General features: G+C 48.8%; 1 protein-coding gene across 9 annotated transcripts in view; it reads right to left on the bottom strand.

Moving 5' to 3' along the window:
* LOC106745620 (amyloid beta A4 precursor protein-binding family B member 2-like) overlaps positions 1-21,741 on the bottom strand; it is a 160,611-nt gene that overhangs the window by 90,735 nt on the left and 48,135 nt on the right. The window contains exon 1 of one of the 9 annotated variants that reach the window (XM_014621399.1): positions 10,925-11,531. The exons of 7 other annotated variants lie outside the window; for them this stretch is intronic. In XM_014621399.1, the coding sequence (XP_014476885.1) occupies positions 10,925-10,946 (22 nt within the window). In that variant the 5' untranslated portion in view covers positions 10,947-11,531. Of the gene's footprint in view, positions 1-5,256; positions 5,327-10,924; positions 11,532-21,741 lie in introns of those variants that run through there. One more of the 9 variants, XM_014621398.1, reaches the window with a different exon arrangement.

The raw sequence follows: 21,741 nt of genomic DNA, 5'->3' as shown, positions 1-21,741 counted from the left end.
CGCCGCTTATCCGAGATGCAAACGGCCGCGCTACTTTGCGCTCGTAATTTCTCCTTCTCTTTCTCTCTCCACTCGGCATTCCGCCGAGTATCTCTCCCCAGTGTTTTAACAACTTCCGTGGCAATATATATGCACTGTGCATCGCGGTGGCGACGGTTGCTCGGAGAGATCGGCGAATCTGACGTTATTACCGAGAGATTCGCGGGTCATTGACGAAAAGTCAACGAGTCGAAAGCAATTGATCGTGAAGGGAGACGAACAGCGACAACGAGCGATGACTTTTGAATTGGTACGAGCGAGCGAGAGCACTTCGACGAGGAGTGATCTCGTGACGGTGCTCTCTTGAGAGAGAGAGAGAGAGAGAGAGAGAAAGAGAGGCGCTGAAAGAAAAAGTGCGACAGCTTTTGGAAGCATCCGGATGGCCGTACTGAAGAGGCTAGAAAGATTCATAAAACAAGGCAGGCGGCGAGAGCGACATATTGCCGCACGTGGCATGTATTATGCATGAAGAACTCCTCTCCTCCCGCCCAGCCACCTCCTCCGCCTCTTCCACTACCACTCTTACTCCCCTTCACCGTGTCCTTTTCCCTTCACTCGAGTCTATTAATTCGAAAAACTGCTCCTATGCCACCGCCCGTTGTTTCTGCGAGCGGTTTTTGAAACCACCGGCGGTACAAACCGCCCTCAAACGCTCCGCCCATTATCCCGCTCTTCATAGTTTCCCTTTTATCGCGGCTTCTCGATTCGGCACAAAAACGCGAGCGGCAATTAATCGATCGAGATGTGCGCTACGAGGGGCTCTCGGACTCCGCAAAAGGAATACATTCCCGAGGACGGGACAGACGGGGAACCCGCAGTCGCGCTTAATGATATTTACCCCCCGGAGGATCCCTTCCATGAAATGAGAGACTTCTGTGATAAAAATACCAGGCCGTCTTATGAAAGAGTATCTTCGTGCGCGAACAGAACGATCTCTTTGGAGTTTGTTTATTAATAACCACCGCGGGGAAATTAAATATATCGTGGCTGGTCGATATGTTTGAGCCGGCTGCATTATGAAAGAGACACGTCCGTGTGAATCTTTCACGAAACAGTTTTTTCTCCTTTTTATCGACGTAAACGACGCGAGTAACGGATCTCGATATGTAATTCGTCTAACTTTTACCAAAATATTTCACCCACGTTTCTAGCCTGCGGAAACTGTTACTTTGCGTAATGAAAGCGTGTACTCGGCCGGGTGATTATGGCCCCGTTTTCAGACCGAAAGCAGGCCGTTTTCCGTAAAAACGAGTAGTTATAATGGATTGCATACGAGCATACCAGGCATTCTCTTCAAAAATACTCACGCATACTCGCGTGTACCCGTCATATTCCTTCGCTTAGTAGACCGAGAGTGCAAGAAACGGACCTAAGAATGATAGTACGAGCGTAAAAACAGACGAAAAACGGTGAGATATTTTTGCAAGGGAGCCGTCAAAATACAAAATGTACGTAGACTCTCTTCAACCAGTCGATCAATTCGGTCGGAAGACACGTCGCGATTATAAATTTTGTCAGACGTCTTCGCGATCATTCGATTTCATCGTTCACCACATGAAACTACCCGATGACGAGATAACGCACGTACTTCACTCCCGCACGACATGACGCGTGTTTATTAAATACCGATCTCCGAAATGTTCTGTCCCCTCCTCCGACACGCAAATGACGCACAAGCTGACCACCCACTCCCGCCCACCCGTTACTCGAACCCGCGCCAGATAAAACCACCCCCTGCCGGAGCGTTCGATGTGAACGTTGCGCGGCGGTTACTACATGTCGTCATCACTGACGACGTTCGAGAATCGACAGTATCCGCGTCTTTATCGCACCGCCGATGTACCGACACCCACGCCAGCGCACGTGGGATGACGCGGGGCGGAGGGTGTAGAAGCCGGGCGGAGGGACGCGCCAAGTAAACTGGGGTTGATGCGAAACCGATAATGTCGCGCCGCTGCATCTGGGCTGCGTGTGTTCGACCGGTGGATTCAAAGGGGTGCACACCCCGTTCTTCGCCGCCCTTCGACAGGGGACGACCCGCCTCTGTCTTCCGGTTTCCTGCTCCCCTCTTCCGGCTCTCACGGCCGTTGCGGCGCGCCGGTTACGCGACTCGCAGCCGCGCGCGCGTGAACAAATATGCATTAGATTTTTATTTGTCTCGTCGCGGGGGGGAGGGGGGATATTGCAAATGGAAAATCATCGGCTGGGTGACGTTATCGTGTATTTCGCGAGATGGCTTTCGGGACTCCGTCACGGTGCGTGTAGGCAGTGCGTATTCGAGCGCGTGTGCGCGCTTTTCTCCCTCTCTCTTCTCTTTTTTATAGTGCGTTCGACACGAGTCACCGTGGATACATTGATGAGGGATGATAAATTGTAATAAGTCGGTAAGTGATGGGTGTGCGTGTAGTAGGCGTATGTATACGTGTGTGTATATTCGCGGGATTCTATGAAATTTTAATGCCACCGCGTAAAATAGAATGAATCGATATTTGAATCGGTTTATACGCACGGAGACACGCGAGGAGGTTTCGATCGGGGTAACGGTGTTTCGAAAGTAGCCGTGTATAAGATGGGAGAGCACTGTACGAAGAGTTTGATCGCGTGTAATTTTCGATATCTCAGTAACACGGTGAAGTAACAGGCGCGCGTTATTGATCGCGAAATTATCGTTGCCACAGAGATACGTTTCTCGCGTAGCAAACATTTCGCAACGTCTGCCGATAATAAATTATTCCATCGCCCGTATCGCGCCCGAGACCGCTGCCTTTGTTATTACCGGATTGCCCATTCCCGTCGGGTATCAAATGAACAAATGAACAATGGAAAATCCGGTACTCCGGTGAGCGTCGGGAACGTCGCGCGCGGATAATTCGCGCGGCGACGTGCGCGACAGCCGCGTGTTTCACACTTTTCCCGAGCACTCATCGCTTTTCCAAACTACTCTTTATTCGGTTCGGACATCGCAAATGGGCGAGGAAAGCTCGCAGGGCTTCGCGTATCAGACGTCCCGTGTCGTTCGCGTATATTACAAAATGGCCCCATTCTCCCCGTTGTATGTATGCGTGTGCACTGCACTCTCTCGCGCGCACATTTCAACTCCTCTTACCGCCGTTTCCTCTTACTTCCGGCGCACCTGAGGTATGCACTTTCCAAGAAACTGCCGTGCCGCACATTTTCGCGAGACAGCGCTGCAGCGGAGCCACTGCTGGCTATCTCTCCCCAATTTGATATCCCCCCCGCCCCCAGAAAAATTGTAAAGAACGCCGGGACGGTGGGCTGTCGCGCGAATCACAGATCGCCATGAGCGAGAGCTCGAGAGGGCCGCGTCTCGGATGACTCTCATCGCGGATGCATCTCGGCTATTTCGTTCGCCTCGCCCATGCGAGAGATGCACCCTCGTGCGGCCGCATGGCACCGCCGGCGGCAGCTCGACGTGAATGCAACGCCCATCGTCCGCGATGCACCGCCGGCCCGCCCGATGCATGCATGCATCCGCGGCGTGTAACGCTCGTATTTTACCGCGTGAAGCATCGCGGGGGATGCGCCGGACGATTTACGAGGGCGGCGAGATTTAGGGGCGAGGAGAGCGAGGGTCGAGGGAGAGGAGCGGCATTGCGACGGGGAACGATATTCAAGATATTCGGACGAGAGTAGACGTTCAAATTGCGATTACAGCCCGGCTAAAGCGGAGAAAGATAACGCACGAGAAGGTTTTCCTTTTTCTCCTCGTCGATTAGATACACCCCCTCGGTGTTTAATGTTCCGGCTGGAATCGCGTCTCCTCAACCAGGCAGGGAGATACGAGAAATACGTGATTTCTCTCTTAGCACACCGTAGATTAAACGCCGAGAGGCGGAAGAACGGGCGCTCTCTCGCGCGCGCCGCCACGATCGCGAGAATTCTTTGCGATGGGAAAGTCGAAACTCAGCGCACCGGGATATTCGACGGGGGGTTGCTTTTCATACAAGTCGGATACAGATTCCTCTCGAGAAGGAGCGGGAAATCCTTCAGGAGTTTGCGCGAATATCTGTTGTACGAGGAGGGTTTGCGCGCGCGAGAAAGCGCTCGTTGGCGCCGTAGGAAATTCAGGTCGACGCTATTCTCTTGAATCAAGATCCTACGATGTAGTAAACCACGAAGCGTCGATGCGGAAGCTGCAGCTTCAAATTGCGCGCTCGCAGCCGCGAATTCTACAATTTATAGCCCTCGTAGATGCAAATGCCTACCGCCGACTTCCGAGCCGGTAATTGATGGCGTTAAAACATCCCGGGAGCGCGATCGAATTGTCGCTTTTGCGCCCGCCCGTTTCGGGTATTATATTTTGGATTATTAATGTGAATATAAAGCGAACTAGCGGAATATATTCTACCGTCATGAACTCTCCGCGTGGTAATTTCAATATAGCGCATTTGTTATCGTACGACGCGCTCGACCACTCGCAGTTGTTACAGCGTTTAGGAGGGCTCTCGTTATCACACATCGTCCAAAATCAGGGTTGCGTCATTGATTTTAAGATACACGGATCATCCGCATGGATTATTAACGTACCGTCTACGTCATGTTTACAAGCACTTTCTTCATATACAGACAATGTAAATTATGTAAAATATACGACTGGACGTCCGACCTTGTTTGAAGCTACTCTAAATCGAATAGTCTAAAAGACGCACCCGAGAACGTAGTTAAATAACTCGTGAAGGTAATCTTGAGCTCTCGACAATTTCGGATGGATTTTAGGTTTGAAGTTGCTTCCCAGAATGTGAATTTCGGCAAATGCGATTACATCGAGTGCAGTCTACCGCTCGCGCTTTCGGCGAGTATAATTCACGGGATCACAATAATGGTTATTACGTGTCGACGATGACGAGGACGACGACGACAACGGAGATTAAACGCGATATTTCGAGGTGATGGAAGCGAAACGCTCGCGTTTCAGGGGCTGGGGGAAGTTGCACAACGTCGTCGTCGCGGGACACGTGAGGCGATCGATTGTCGTTTTCGGTCGTTGCGTTCGCGATACAGCACCGTTGACACACTGAGGGCGATATCACCGGTCGGGATAACGGCGTTATAACGGCGACTTCGCGTTACCGAGGCTCCGCAAATATTGTGAATACCTTTCTGCAGTAGCCCGCGGGCGCATTCTGACGTCGCATATTAAATTCTGGCCGCGTTGATAGGCATAGTTCACGAAGGCGGAGTATGTCAGGAGCATACCGGGCTCATTACTGTTGCGTCGTCCGCTATAACTGAAGAGCACCGGCATCATCCACCTTCATCCTCGTTTTCGTCCTCATCCTCGTCGTCGTCGCGTTCGTCCTCGGAATAGCGATGTCACGACGGGGTCGGGAAACAGCCGGCACCGGCTCTTCTAACTTTCAAGTAATTAAGTGCGTCGAAACTTGGTTAAGGCTCATAATTGCATTTTATAAGGAACACCCAGAACGGCTTTTTGAGCCCGCTAGAGCAGCGCGCACAGCGGCTTCCCAACGAGAGAACGCGGCCGGATACGTGACCGGATTGACGGAGCGACGAGAAGTTTAATTATCAATGGGGGATTCGTTACAAACAGACGCGTGTGTTCGGCGGCTGTTTTAGATTACACAACACGGTGATGTTCAATGTAAGAGGGAGCACGTGAAGCGGCGAGTGGAGGTCGGAAGTTGCCACGAAACTTGAAGAGATCCCCGTATCTCGTTATTAGTTTTCATTATCCAGCACATTTTGTCGTTTTAATCCGCGATATAATGACAAGCGAGGATGGCTCTACAGCGAGTGAACTACCCTTAAGTTAGTCGTTGTAATTAACGCGTGACCTGTGATTGGAGACTATTTTTTGCTTCACGTAAACGTCGATATCATATCGGAGCAAACGTATTTCTAGACTGTAATTTTTCTCCGAGCGATTCTGAGATTGTTTCTCTGAAAATATAACGATTGTCAGACGCAGGTTTTCTTTTGTACGTCGCTCGAAGGAACGCGTAACCCAGCCGAGACGCGTACTTCGATTTCCTTTACGGGCGAGAAAGCGTAAGCTTGTTAGCGCCGGTTGTGAAATACTTAATCTCGTACAGTGTATTATCGCGTAACGACACCTCCGCACACACACACACACACACACACACACGTAACAAAGAGCACCTGTCTGACCTGGCGCTACGTTATCACCTCGAAAGTTTACGCTGCTCCATCTTCGCTTCGTTTTATTATCATCAGGCCTTTAATATCTTTTGTTTATGCGCGTGAGCGTTGCCATGACGACATGTCTCGCGTTCGAAAGAGATAATGAAGTCATTCCTTGCGTAAACCTGCGACACCCGCTCTCGTCGACACATACTCTCACCTCACATCGCCGATATCGATATCGCCGATGTAAAAATACACGGTGGCAAAAATAAAAAAAAAAGAGCAAAGAGAGTATAAGAAAACGCAAGAGAGAGAGAGAGGGAGAGAGAGAGAGTTGCGCCCGTCGAATCGATCGCGATTGTGTCACTTGCGCGATGATGACGTCGTCAGTGTATTGCGACATTCGCGCTTAAGCGTGATTCGAGTTTGCAGATAATGTCAATCAGCCTACGGCTACCTGTAAATGCCGATGAGGATTCATCGGCATTGATTTCCGGTCGCGAGGCAATTCCCCGTCGTAGTATCGTCGGCCGGTCCGCCGATCGCTCGGTCGTCGGAGGGCTGGAAGTTTGATGATGAAGGGCCGGAAGTGACGAACGAATTGGATAAATCGATCCAGCTTCGACGGCGCGACAATTAGCTAATGCGCGGAATCGCCGTCGTGACACGTGCGCGAGATTTGCGGCGGGCTACCGTACAACAGTCACAATTCACGCTGACTAAGCTCCGCCACGTCAGTTTGATGAGATTATCCGCACTGACGATTGAATCTCTTCAAATATTTGCAATTACGTATTGCACACTATTATCTTAGGGGCTCATTCAATAATTATGTTACTGTTAAATTTGGGTATTTTTTATCCCCTCTCTGCTACCCTCTTTCGTCACAGTTTCGTCGCAAAGTATCAGCCTCCTTCCAATATTACGTGACATATGGAATTACCCCCTTCTCCCTTTTCTGCTGATACATAGAATAAAAAAGTAACTTATAACCATACTGTGGGCAATAATTATTAGACTGCACGCTATTATTTACTCCCAAAATATAAATCATTTTTAGGTATATGTCAAATTAATTATTTCATTGTATAATTTTGATTAGTAAAAGTCGCGTTTTTAAAAGAATAAATATTTGAAAATCAACATTTTCATTAATAACGCAAAACCGTGTCGAAACTTAAAAATTTCCACTGAATGTAATCAAATGTGTCATGAATGCAAATAAAGTGGATAAACACGCGCATCCATATTTACAAGTTATGCCATTTAATGTGACGTTCCACTTTACTCTCCCACTCCCCCTCTGCCATCGCAGACCGTCACGCAAGCTAATAGACAGCCTTTCTCCTGGTGGTGTAACGTAATAGTTGAATGGCCCCTTAAATAAAAATATAAAAAAAGTGCTGAAATAAATATTTAAACTTCAATTCTTCTACCTCGATGAATATTTTTGTTCAAGGGATATTCGCCGCGATAAGTTGATTTATTACTTTCGTATACCAGATATGCCGTTGAAATAATTTCAAAAGCCATCATTATTTTCCGCAGACGCAAACAAAAGCAAAAGACTTTAATCTCTAAACAGGCTGATCTCTCTCCGTCACTGGCAGATTTAATTAATTCGCATATTAATTGCACCGCCGATGCAGCCGTCGCTGCACTTTCGCATGCCTCTGTACCCAATTCGGGCGGCTTTTCGCGCGCGGTCGTCTCGCGAACGAGCGAGCTCGACTCGTGACTAGATGACGTATCGTCGGAAGTGACGAGTAAATTGGACAAATCGGCAACCGATATCGGCGCAACAATTAGCTAATGCATCGAGAGGCGCGCCGTCGCTGCAGCGGCGCGATATACGCGAGTTTTACGAGCCGATGGGAGAGCACTCGGGGCCGCGAGAAAATTCGCTTTCCCAGACACCCTCGGTCCAACCCCGCCGATAATTGCGGACCATAAAGTGCGATCCAACGTTCGCCACCCCTGTGGCCAACCCTCGCCTTTTCCGCGCCGAGCTGGAAAAAGCTAGGCTATCTCTCTCTCTCCCTTCCTCTCTTTTTCTGCTATTCATCTTTATTTCTCTCCTTCTCTCTCTCTCTTTTCTCGGGTATTCGCGCCGGAAGACCGACAATCGCCATTCCGAAAGAAAGGAGTAGCGGTTACGAGGGTGAATCCCCGCGCGTTTCCTCGGAGATTTTTAATGGTTATCGTTTTTTAATGGACTTGCCCGCCACCGCAGCGGCACGTATGGCCGTGCGAAAGGATTACGGCGGAAGGGACGCATTGTTGCATTTAACGGCAAGAGGTCGAGAATTATTTGGGCGGTCCGCCGGTGAAAAACGACGCGGGGAAACGTTTCGGAATTACTATCGGGAGCGGGAGCGCGTATCGGAATCCCGGAAAGGCGAATGTGCGCGCGATCGTTTATGCCGGCGCGAATCACCATTTGGTGCGCCGTCGGGTGACGTTACATTATACATTCAATCACCGGGCCGGTCTCTTTAAAATGACGCGCGCGACAATGCGCCGATATTTATTATCATTAGCCGGACAAGCGGACGCGCTTGTTTACGCGGCCGACGTACGTGTTGGCGGTGCTGCAGAGGCTGGTCGTAAAGGTTTAATCGATTCCCGACGCGGATCGAGCACACGCGACACACATCGAGCGCAAACCGGGCGGACCTGCGATTTCCCGCCCCTTTTTATTATTCGCCCGGCGTATTCGCTCGTCTATTCCGTCACGTTGCACTGATTTCGCGTAATTGAGTCGGTATCAGAACCCGCTGATCAGACACCTGTGCACCGAGATCGTGCGCGAATCGGAGATCCCCCGGCCATTTCGTGACGCTTCTCGGCTGAAAAAGAGACAATAACGTGTGTGTGTGTGTGTGTGTGACGAGATGACGGCGGAGAGTGTAGAAGAGAAAATGATAACGCATAAATGCGAAACGAATGAAACGAACGAAAAATATTTTCCTTCCGCGCTCACCGCAGTAAAATCTTTATAACCCCGACAAATGACTCTTATCGCTCGCGGATCGGACGACAAGCGCCTCTCGTCGCTCTCGCCGAGGCGAATTTACGAGAGCACGGACTTCGGGAATTAGACATATGACAGCAGTTCCCGTCGATGTAATCTCCGCCGTCGGGGGCGTCGTAAATTTTTTACGGGCCTTCGATTGTTGTCGCGTCGGCGATACTTTTCGGATCGCCCGTGTGATTTCAGCCCGGATCGTCATTCGTGCGGCGTACTTGACCCGCCGTTTCCATCACGCTAATTTCCCTTAATCGTGCACGCGCGGTTATGTAAAAACTTTCCCACGGTTTCACGTGCTCCCTCTCTCTCTCTCTGTTGCCACGGTATATTATTATCCCCCCGAAATCTCAAACGCTGTTTCTCGTCGGACAACGCAGAACCCCGGCGCCGTCTTCCGGCTAGTTTCTAATTGCAATTAGCCAGAAAGCAATTACGCCCGACTTCCCCCGGCTCTTAGTCATCATCGATCGAGGTTACTCATGCGATGCTAGACGGGAGAAGATGTAAGATGGTTACGTGCGCTCCCCTCGCACTTGCGACCCCGGCTTGACTCGAGTTTCGAAAGGCACCGCGAGGAAGACGACTGGCGGTCGCGAAGACACGCGCAAACCGCAGGAAGACGAAAGGCCCGACGTGAGATTTTTAATCGATCGTTTTTCTTTCATTCTCCAAACCGGCTCCTACGCTTTCTGCGATTTTCCGGACGGAGTATCCGGCGGAAATCGAGGCGTCACGACGCGGAATGAAGCCCGGGCTGCAATTGCACCCTTCTCGCCATTCGTCAGGCGTATCTGACCGTCGGTTCCGTCACGTCGCTCTAATCTCGCGTGATCGAACGCATGCAATGAGCCGTGCATTCGACTATCGCCGGTCACGCGAGCGAAGTTTTTCGTTCGCGATTTCGTGAGGGCGCGCGCCTGTAGTCGCGATCGAACACACGCGCGCGCGTGCTCGGGCGCGGAGTGCGCGGTGTGTGCGGCGCGAACGGTGGGACTGACAGCGTGACCTTTCGTGCCGTGGCAGAAGGCAGAAATGTACGAGCGACATAATTGACCGCTCGATCGAATTACCGGGGGAAATTAATTGCGCTCGCGCGGCCGAAAATTAAGGTACGGTCGTGCAACGGATACGTGCCGCGCGTTAATATGAATGGGGGAGAAAGCGCGAGGCGGAGGGTGCGATCTGCATTTTTTCGACGATCGCCTCATCAGTTCTCGAGTGAACGAGAACCGACGAGAACGCGTTTCCGCCGGAAAACGACCGCCTTGCTTCGCGCGCTACGCGGAGGACGAAGTGAGGGACAAAGTGAGGGGCTAATCGCGCGCAAGGGGCGCTACTATTTTTGCTAGTCAATCTACACGTACATCGGAGAATGGGAAGAAGGTGGGGGAGAATTCGGAGCACGCTCGGCCACTCATGGCGCGACGCAAAATGTACCGAACCGTACGGAGGGTAACTCACGGATCGGCTATTTAATTGCGGTAGTTGCGTTCAATCGTGATAAATGACCGCGGCTGCGGATTATTCCGGCGGGCAGCGCCGAGAGAGAGACGTACCGAGCGTATCGAGGATAATGAAGGATCTCGTTCGTGGCTGAACCGTATGTATCGGCTGGTATAAATAACACCTTCGATCCTCGATACGGCTGACGCATCGGCCGTTCTATAATAAAGTCGCGGAACGTGCTCGTGCAGGGGGAGGGGGCACGACGACGACAGCATAACTTACGATTCACTCCGTGGAGCACCATCGTGTGGCCGCGTTCTACACAACTATAAAAGTGTCCTCGACGGCACTCGCACCGCGCGCGCACCGGCTACGTGTCCCGCTCTCTATAGTCCGCGAGCCCGGAAGCGAAGCGCGAAAGAGACCTCTCTCGCACCTGAGCCACCCCCGCGCGCGCGGTTAGCTCATTCTTCCGCGGCCGAGCGCGGTGGGCTGAGCGGGGCGGGTTGAGAATTGCTCGCGAGTCGCCGCGCGGAAAGCCGCTCTTCTATCGGTTCAGCCCGAGCGCATTACCGTGCCCGCGCGGAAACGCGACGATTTCTCGATATATACTCGCGGCCTTCTCTCCCTCTCTCTATCTTTCTCCCTCGGCTGATATATCACGCTCTCGCGCTCTTTCCTTCCTCTTCGACACGGACGACACTCCTTCTCGGTGGTACCTCGCAACGGAGACTCGGATTTTCTCGCCCCCTCCACCCCTAACTCATCTCATCGCGCGACGAGTTATCGAGCTCGAGAGAGTCCGCGGGAAACGCCGTCGAGAATGCTTATTACGACGAGGCTTTTCGAGGTCACGAGCGGACAAATGGCACCCCGAGACGTTGGGGCGTCGCGGTCGTCGCAGTGTGACTGGCGAGACTCGCGATCACCCCCTCTCCGTTCGCGCGCCGCCATCCCCCTACCCAGCCGGCTCTCTTTCACCCTCCAGCGCCCTCTCTCTCTCGCGTCACACTCGCTCGCCCCCTCTCTAGCCCTTCGCACCCTTTCGCACCCCCTGAGAGTCTCCGTCTCCCTCCAGCCAACGCTCCCGCTCCCGTTGAAATTCGCCAGCATCCCGTGTCTCCCGTCTTCCTCCCGCCTATCGCGTGTTTTTCTCTGCCTCGCACCCCTTGCGTCATGCACCCCGCTCCTTCATCAACCCCCTCGCGATTTTTCCTCTGTCTCTCTCTTTCGCCCTCTTTCCACCCTCCTTCACCGCTCTCGCGCTCCCTTCTTTTCTCTCGCTCGCTCGTACCCATCCCTATCTCTTCCTCTTCATCGCACCCTCGCTTCCACCCTTCTCGTCTTGTCGCGCGCGCGTGTCTCCTTCTGTCCCTCGGCAACCCTCCAGACACTGGCCAAGCGGGCGGTCACGTGAACACCGGCTCGGCCAATCGTGCGCCGACTGACGTCATCCGCGTGGGCTCTCGCACGGTTCGGGAAAGAAGTCGCGGGCGTAAGGGTGCATTTGCGGACTCCCGGGGGGAGATGTACCCGGACGTGGTAGGGATGGATGGCCGGCCGGTTCGATCTACGGACGATGTGTAATGCAACGGCGGGCGACTGCCGATCCTCGGGATCCTGGGGGAAGGATTAAGGCACCCGCGCGTCCTCGGCTCGTTCGGCCAGCCGCCGCGTCCTTTTCTTCGGGAACACCTCGCGGAAGGTGCTTATCGCGGAATGCCTCGGCTGTATCACTCCATTAAGAGAACATAACCCTTAATCCCGATCATTCCAGCACTGACCGGCATTATCCAAATTACACGTTTTCACAAATAGATCGACCACGTTGTAACGATCCGTCAATTCGGAAAACCAATACTCATACTGTATATTAGAAAGTTTGAGACGCGATCCTTACATTAGAAAACGACGAAACCAAATTTCCGCAATAGCTCAGCCGTAAATAATGCTAAGATAGCGATGTTTTGTCCGATGTTTTCTTCGACTCTCCACAGAGGAAACTCGCAATTCGTACCGACCACAATTGAGATACAGAAGTGACCGGCATTATCCCATTCTCCCCTATTAGAAAAGTGCTTCTCCTGACTATTTTTGTGCTTAAAGGGCATGTTTAGCACCGAAACTAACTACAATTTTCTATCAGTGTGAATCTCTAGGGTTAATGATCTAAAAAGGGGATTGAGAGTTTCAAACGTTTGTGACATTTACAGAAATAGACATGAAACGTCCACTCAATTCATGAATCGAGAAAATGACTTTTTCAGATATAGAGATTTCCGGGTTTGCTCTCAATATAGAAAATGAATCGTTCCTCATCTTAATCCACGTTAATCAGACTTTCCCGCTCTATTTTTGCGAATGCTGCGCACTTGCCAATTCTCGGATTTGAATCTTTTTCGAGATCGCTTTATATTTTGTTCTATACGTTTTCATTCGAGAGAAATAACGATGAAAACATTCGGAATAAATGTATAGATGGGACGACGGGAAAGTTTTAATTTACAATTCGCGTTGCAACCTCTCTAACGCGCGATTCTACTCCATCCCCTCTTTCACTTGATTTCACAAATAATCCGCACTCGATCTTCATTTCCTCGTTCCGGTATTTATTTTACGTTTTACGCTAATACGCTGTTACGGCCATTATATTCGGCATTCGTTGCAATCCCGTCGCGTCTATTCGCGCTCGGGAAAGCGGTTCTCGACTGCTAGTCGCAGATTTTTTCCTCGGAATAGGACACTTCGTAGCGCATCTGCACCAGGAAAAGCGGAAGCACATCGCGCCACCATAAATTGTGTCGCGCCGAGAGAACGGCTCATACCGAGACCCATTTTTCTCCCGGCCGGAAAATGGGTTAGTGCCGAAAACCTTCCTGTTTGTATTCCGCGCTCGAGCTGGGCCTTTTTTTCTCCTAGCGAAGCATTACGGGCTCGTCGTCGGTGAAATGAAATTCCGCGCCGCATAGCCGGATGATGCGCGCCCGGAGCGGCGCAGAGGCCGCTAACGTGCTAAATCAACGTTACGTATGGTTCTCGTAAAAACAAACGATTCCCGGTACGGATGAGAGAGCCTCGTCAGCGGGGACCGGTCGATTACGAAGCGCTTATTAACTCCCCACGATTGATTTAATATCGGCGAATTCGCGAGCTCGCTCTAGCGTGACCGGCACCACGTGAATCGTGTGTTCCGCTCCGCGATCTCATTACGTCTTAATTCCCCGCGATCAGCGTCAAGATAATTGCACATGCAACGAAACGTAAGCGTTTCTTATTATCTGTTTATAGGCGGTGATATATACGTGAGTCAGTCAACGCCAAAGGCTTAACGAGCACTCGTTATGTCCGCCCGGAGATTGCTCATCGGTGAGTCACCTTCGTATCCGCGTCTTTTACATGGAAAGATATGAGAATTCAGGAGAACAGCGGTATATATCTGTTCAGAATCATGAAATTTTTGCGGACCTGTCGACCTGTGAGCGACATATCAATTATTTTTTCTCTGCGCGGAAAAAAATTTAGTATCAATTTAATATTCATATTCTCATACATAAGCAAAAATATATAATTTTATGTGAAGATAAAACTCGCTTATACATGAAGAAATTCTATATAGTTCCGTTAAAAATATCATATTCTTGTTATTCAAAAATAATTTTTATGAATTGAGAAGAAATGTATTGAACAGAAGGAACGATACTTTCAAATTGAAAATTGTACCAGTTAAAAGATATCGTTCTTTCTATTCAATGTTTTTTCCTCTCAATTCGTAAAAATTATTCTTGAAGATATGAAACATGAGTCTTGATATTAATTTCTCCTTTCGTGTAATAGGATGTTTAGAACGCGTTTAGGAAATTTCTGCCTTCAACGAAAGCTCGCTCGAAGGGTAAGCCGAAATCCGAAATTAACATTACTGAACATTCGTTTCGGTAACCAAAAAATCCTCTTTAGCGGCAAAAAGGCGCTCCACGACTTTGCCGTTACTGCGATCGGACGTTGCCAGATGTGGATTTACTGGGAAAGTTTTATGCACCGATAGAGAAAGGGGAGGAAAAAAAAATGGTAGAGAAGTCAGTCGTAAATCTTGTGCGTTGTAAAATTTTCCATTCGTCTTTTATTTGTATTTCACCGCAACTTTGCCCTTCCCAAAAGACAGCTATAATTTATTTTTTCTCGGGCAACTGTACGAAATAACATGCATTAATTTGTATAACGATCGCAAACATCGCCTGTATTATCGACTTTCACGTTTAAATGCTCGTCGTCATTATAAAGCGACTCGATATTTTTGGAGGAAAAATATGCAGAATGTAATTCACGATTTGAAAATGCACGAATATTTGAAGAGTTGGAATTTATTCGCTCCGTTTGACACGGTGGGACGTGGTATCTAAAGAGAAACGTTAAATCCGGTTCTTGGCATGTAAATTAAATTCGACACATGATAAATATATTAATAATTAACATTCACAGTCGTGGTTAAATTGCACCTACGATTATTAGAAAGCAATTATCGCGCACAAACCGCGTCGGGATTGGCGTGTCGAATAATTAAAATCGTTGAAATTAATCGAACGACGTGTATATAGTTATACGAGAATAGATTCTTTCTCGCGTTTCGGTGAGACCGAGCGAGATTAATGTTCATGATACTAATATTTAATAACAAGCAGGGTCGCGTTATTTTTAGAACCTAGCTTCACGCGAAAAGTCTCGTCGATCTTCCATCTTTTAGGGACTCTAAAATTGAACATCTATTGGAGTGTCAATTCAACATCGTTACGTGTCGCAAAAAAAGTCGCTTTTCTCGGGAAACTCGCTTAACTCTCCTGTTAAACGAACGCCCCTTGGAAATCCACGAAGCAGGTTGCAATTTGCAGCGAGTTATTTCGAAGTGTATCGACAACATCGTGCACGAGCGCGCGAATCCGTCGTTTCTGAGCATTTGGTCCGCTTGGACGCAGGGCGTCCCTGCAATCTCTTCTTGGTGTCGCGAAAATTTCTTGCACCTGAAAATTTTCGCTGACCGGAAAAAAAATAATTCCTTTTTTTTCCAAACGCGAACAACGTGAGCGAAGCCGTATAAATCAAGTCGGGTGCAATAATTGAAACGCAGGAGCGCGGGCCATCAAAAAACAGCAACTCGATTCGCCCTCGCGAGGGCGTTTCTCGTTCCCCCCCCCCCTTTTTTTATCGTTCTTTTTTTCGACGTCGACATCAATGTGTCGCGCTACTGTCAGGTAATTCGGATCGCGCGAACATCCGCGATTTTCCAACGAGCGTCCGGTACGCTGGGAATGGGATATAAATTTACGACAGGGATGCGGCAACAAGAGAGGGATGGTGGATGGGTGCGACGATAAAAAAAATGTAATTGCGCTTCATCAGTGATAAACTCGGTGTTTGGTAACGACTCCGCGCTGGGAAACGCCGAAAGTCCTATTCTGGGATTTGCCGTTATGCATATCAGTATATCATTGTTGAAGTTTGAAGCGATCTTCGAACGATTATAAACGGAAAATGTTCAAAAAGTTATACTTTATTTGTTTCATAAGCTACAGTCTCTATATGTTTTGTTTTATTTTACAATATTTCGTTTGTCGTTTTTCAGTTTTTTTGTTTGAAGTAAACGTATTTTTTGTATTTTAGGACGTATTTTATACTTTGAATATATATATATTTATTATTTATTTTTTATCCTCGATAAATAAATTCGTCAAACATCTTAAGATCAGAAATCAATTGCGTAATGAATGATTTGATATACCTGAAGATATATGATATATCCGTATTCCTCTGCGTCCTGCTTCTCGATTCAGCATCCCGACTCCCGGCCGTTCCTTCGTGGTACTCCGGATATTTCCTTGTGATATTGGCACTAATACTCACGTGGCTATGACGATTCAATCAGAAAAACGCATAGCAACGTAATGATCGATTATATATTTCAGGAGCTTATAAAATATTTAAATTACTCCACAGAAATGATAACTAATCTATCGAAACACACGTGCTCTATGCGAGTCGCTCGGCGTCGCAACGGAAACTCCCAGAAAAGTCTGTAACGTACGAGAGCAGGCTTGATCGCCTTGAAGGTCCCGAGTGTTTTGAAAGTGTGATTGTTGCGATCGTTCGTCCATTGACGCGCTACGTGTCGATTGACGGGAGATAACGTAGCACCTTTGTTTATTGTTGTAACACTCTCGCGTGTTTTTTTCGTAACCGAGTTGTTATGTTTCGAGCTGAGGAGCGACGAACATATCGCAACGCGGAGTACATACATCGGTGCGTTGCACACACAACTCCCAATTAACATTAAAACCGCGGCAATTTAAATCCACCCTAGAACTGCGGATGGGTCACTCTCGAACCACCTCTTCTTTTGTAATTATCCGTGAACTTTTTTAATCTTTATGGTATTGTTTAGTCGTTTTACGATAAAGAAAGCTTACCTGATAAAAATCCAATTGATGAAAATCCAAAGAAATGAGAGAAAAGGGATTTATAAGTGGATAAAAAAATGACCCAGCTGCGGTTTTAGTATTAAAATATTCCGCAGACTTTTGAAATATTTAATCGAACTCTCGTCGACATCGTGTTGATTAATATGCGTTCCTCCGATCGAATCTGCGCGAGTGTCAGTGCTACTCATTCCACATGCTATTATCCGGAGCGCCATAATGGATCGGCCATAAGCAGAATGCTGAATCCGGAAGTCGGACGATATGTATATCTAATTACATAGATTTATATTTAACTGTTAGAGTGTATGAACCGCATCTGTAGGCGGTGCAGGTTTGACAAATTTATCCTCGTCGAGCGCGTGATGAATTTGAAGGCGAATTACGCGCTTTGCAATGGAGCGATAAAACTTCAACGATTGCGACGATTGTCCGTACGCGGTGTCTGCTCGCGGGATGCACGCATTAAACACAACGGATCGCAAGTGGCGAGGAGGGGCTGGGAGGGGAAAGGGTCGCCCGTCGTAATGCAGTGCGGGCATTATATCGCGCATTATTCCGCATATTATTGTCCGCACCACGCCGATGAAAACCGGTGCCTAATGACCCACACAAATCATTGGCCAAGCATTGCGCGCGGCGACTGCAAGCTACACGGATGTGTGCGCGTGACAGCACGATGAAAAAGTTCGTTGTTCGCTCGTGAACTTGTTGGCAAGCCGATTGTCGAGCCCATTGCACGTGACGCAATTAATAATTGTAATAACGCGATTTACCATTACGGTGGAATTGTGTCTCGTTTCTGCTGGCGCGAAATCCTCGTGCGTTCGAGGCCAAATGTTCGTAATGTTTGTAGAGTAACGTTTGTAGATATAAAAATATACGTCACAAAAAAGAACGGGAGAGATACGACGCAAGAGAGATGTGAAAAAAGAACGCTTCTTTGACATAAACAGAGATATTAGTTTAATGAGCACGCCTCGCGTATCTGTTATCCTTTAGAATTTTACAACAAACATACAAAATAATTATAATTATATGTTTTATGTTAGAGAAAATGAGAGAGAGGTGTAAGCCGACGCGGAAAACAAACGCGTGTCCTGTGAAATCGCGTTGAGGAATCTTTTTTCCCGACGCGTGCAAAATAAGAGAGAAAAAAAAAGAAACGACAAAGAAGAAAAAAAACCGCGAGGTTAACATTACGAATAAACCGCGCGACTGGGTTCGGCGAAAAAATAAATAAATCCCGCGCGTTTTTCTTATGTGAATGACTATCCGGGTTACCTAAAAGGAAATAAAACGTGAGTGGTGTGCGAATGGAGTCGGGTCTTAATAGAGTAAACGAGAACGGCACACTCGTTTCACGGCACTTCTCTTCTTTCCGCACGTAGTTTATACATTTGGGCAGAAAAATCGCGACCCGGAATTTTTTCCCGTTTTCGGCGGAAAAAAAGCGGGAAGAAAAAAGAAACGTCGCGCCAGAGGTAGTTAGCTGTGCTTTCGCGCGGTCGACGACACCAAATTGCGAACATTTCCGTTTGATAATCTCCTCCTTTTTAAAAACACGTTCGTATCTACACTAACGTGACGTCGTGAGTTTTCGCAAGACAATACCGTAAATGGAAAGATAATTCTGCAAAATTAATTTCGTAATAAATTATCTCACACGTCGCGATAGAGTCATCGCTGCGAGGCCCTCGGCATCTCAATGACCCGCGAACGCGCGACTTGGGACGGCATCAGGGTTGCATTTAACGGAACCTCTTGCGGACTCGATTTCGCTAAAATTTCGACGTCATCTGCTCCGAGTAATTACCGAGGAGTCGGTCTTCGTGATGCACAACGTTACGCCGCGTGGATAGAAAGAAAAAGCGGAAAAGCGGCGGAGGGCGGCGAGGGAGAGTGAGAGGGAGAAAAAAACAGGTTGCTACGGCGGGAAGGGGGAGGAGGGTTCCGGTATAAACCGACGTGCAGCGCTCGTAATTACGTTTGGCGGCGACGGCAGCGTCGCTTTTAATTAATGCGACACACTTTTTTCCCCATCGCTGAAAAGTGCCACATCCTCGTAATCCGCGTCGTGGCACCCTTCCGAGTCCGCGCGAATGGAGAGAGAGGGGTTCGTTAAATAAATGGAAAAAATCTGCCGACTCTCGAATGCAGTCCCCGGCTCGCCCCTCCTCCTCGTCGGCCGGCCGCTCCGCGAACTGCCGCGCACTTCCGTTCATTCCGGCTTCGCGCCGCGCGGATTAACGGGGTAAATGCGGCCGGAGGGTGAGACGAGCGCATTTAAAGCAGGGCAGTGCACTTTCAGGCTGGCATGATTCTCGAGACGTGTCGGGGGAACCACTTCGTTCGTTCGCAAATAAATATGCAATCAGCGTTTACATTTTAACACACGATACATATATTTAGATACGCCAGATACGATTTTACGAAGTAACTGGCGTTTTCGACGGGCAGATCACTCTTTAAAATAACGTAACGTTTATATAAATTCCCTTCATCGTATTGTTTAATAAGACCGTATATTCGCTGAGAGAATAAGTCTGGACATTATGGGGACGAGCGGGCGAGAAGGGTGGTCAACCCTCTGAGTGCGAGGGATGGTCTGCCGTGCCCTGCGGCAATTTCCGTCCTCGAATTGAAATGTTATTACGTTAGCGACACGTTCCGGTATTCCTCGTCCCTCCCTCCTCGCTTTTATTTTCTGCCTACCGGCTTTCTCTTGCAAATGTGATTTGAAGCGAACGAGCGCACGGAAGAAGTGCGGAGGGTGAATCGGACGAGAGGGAGAGAAAAAAGAGCAATCCGTGGAATCTAAATTCATTATTACGCGGGCATACCGGGCGTATAAGTGCAAAAAGGGACCTAAGCGATTTGTGTAATCAGCAATAAAGACGACAGAAGGCATAAAGTAATTAACGTGATATAAGTAACGCGTGCACGATGAAGCAAATGGAGTGGAAATATTGAAATAGTAAGTATTAATTGAGGAAATAACTAAATCGGAGGAAAAAACTAAATATAATTATACTTTTTCAAAGCGCATAGAAAAAATGCGAGTAGAATAAAATATAGAATACCACGGTTTCTAACTTGTTAACGATCAGTTATTTTTGATAGCTTTCGATTTATCTTTAAAAAGCTTTAGGGCGGTTTATATAAAAAAAAAACTTTAGGCCACAAAAAATATCCGTACTTTCTCTACCCACATACGTACGTATGTACGAATTTATTCCTCAAACGGTAGACGAGGCTTTATACAAATTTCAATCAAGAAAGAGAAGAAGCGAGGAAAACAGAGAACAGGTGCAAGAGAGGCTTGACACGATGTGCAATCTAATTCGTCTCCGGGAAGAAAACAGGGAAAACCGGGCGAAACGTCGAGTCGTTAATCCCGGCATGCAGCCGCCGCTGCGACGAGGCGGGTTCCACCGCGCAAGGAGACGACAGTCTTTCGGAATCGAATTAAATCCTGGAGATACGATTTCCAGCGAGCATATCCCGGCCCGCGAATCGCCGGAGATCCGTTCGAGATTTCCCGGCGTGAGCGGCGCGCAATTGGAAAAAAGGAGCTCGACGTGGAACACCGGCGGCGTAATTTATGTATGCACCTTCGGGCGAAGCCCGTTCCTTCGCGGCTCCGTAATTCGCGTGGGAAATTTCGATGCATCATTCGCGAAACGGCTCTAATTTAATTCCCGGCGTAACGAGCGGCGTATTTCAGAACGAAAAGAAGAGGCCCCGGATCGTTATCCTGTTATTTCACAAATTTGTCGACGGGGGAGGGAGGAAATATTTGGGAATGTTACGTTACGTATTCCTGTAACGCGAGTACGCGTTACAGGAATACGTACGCGTGTGGTCGTGTGAAACGATCGTTTGCGAGTTCGATAATTTAATTAGATCCCGTTTGAATTAGTTCTACGTGATAAAACTCTGGGCGGACGCAAATGATAGATCGATCAAAATTATATTACATCGCGTAAGCCACGAATTATGGCAGCGGATCGGATTACGTCGGGTTCGTCGTGAAGCTTCCACGCTCACGAGTTCAACGATCCCACGACACCCACGCACCGTTCTCGCTCCGCTGAAGAAATCCAGGAGTTTAATTTCCATAATCATCACCGGGGAATAATCACTCAACCCTACGGTCCGCGCGGCTCGAGAGCGGTACATTCGAGACACCGCCGCCTTTCTTAATTGGCGCGCCATTTTTTTCCCTCCCGTTTTTTCACCATTCAACGAGAGCGTCTTGGGAGGGCGACGCGACGTTCCGAGACCGACGTGGTCGGAAAGAGGGGAGAAGCAAGGCGAGGAAAAAAGGACCCGAGCCGCGGCAGTCTGGTGTCTTGAAAACAGGAACATTCCGGTGGTTTAATGCCGACAGTGTCGTCCATTCCTCGTGCGAGGGGATGGGCGACCGCTGCTACCTCTGCCCCTCTTCTCTCTATTTTCTTTTCCCGAGAACAAGCTGGATCGAGGCGGGGGGTGGAGGGGAAAGGAGAGAAAGACAGAAATTGAAGCGAGAAGGTAACCATTCCGGATAGCGAGTTCTCCGCGGTGTGAGGGAGACGACGAGAGGCAGGGGAGTAAAAGACGATGTCGCAGGTTCGGGACGGGGGGGGGGGG

Source organism: Dinoponera quadriceps, unplaced genomic scaffold, assembly GCF_001313825.1.
Source record: "Dinoponera quadriceps isolate SergipeBrazil2010 unplaced genomic scaffold, ASM131382v1 scaffold1476, whole genome shotgun sequence".
Lineage (NCBI taxonomy): Eukaryota > Metazoa > Arthropoda > Insecta > Hymenoptera > Formicidae > Dinoponera > Dinoponera quadriceps.
Note: the sequence above shows the minus strand (reverse complement) of the source record. Positions and strands in the feature narration are given on the sequence as shown.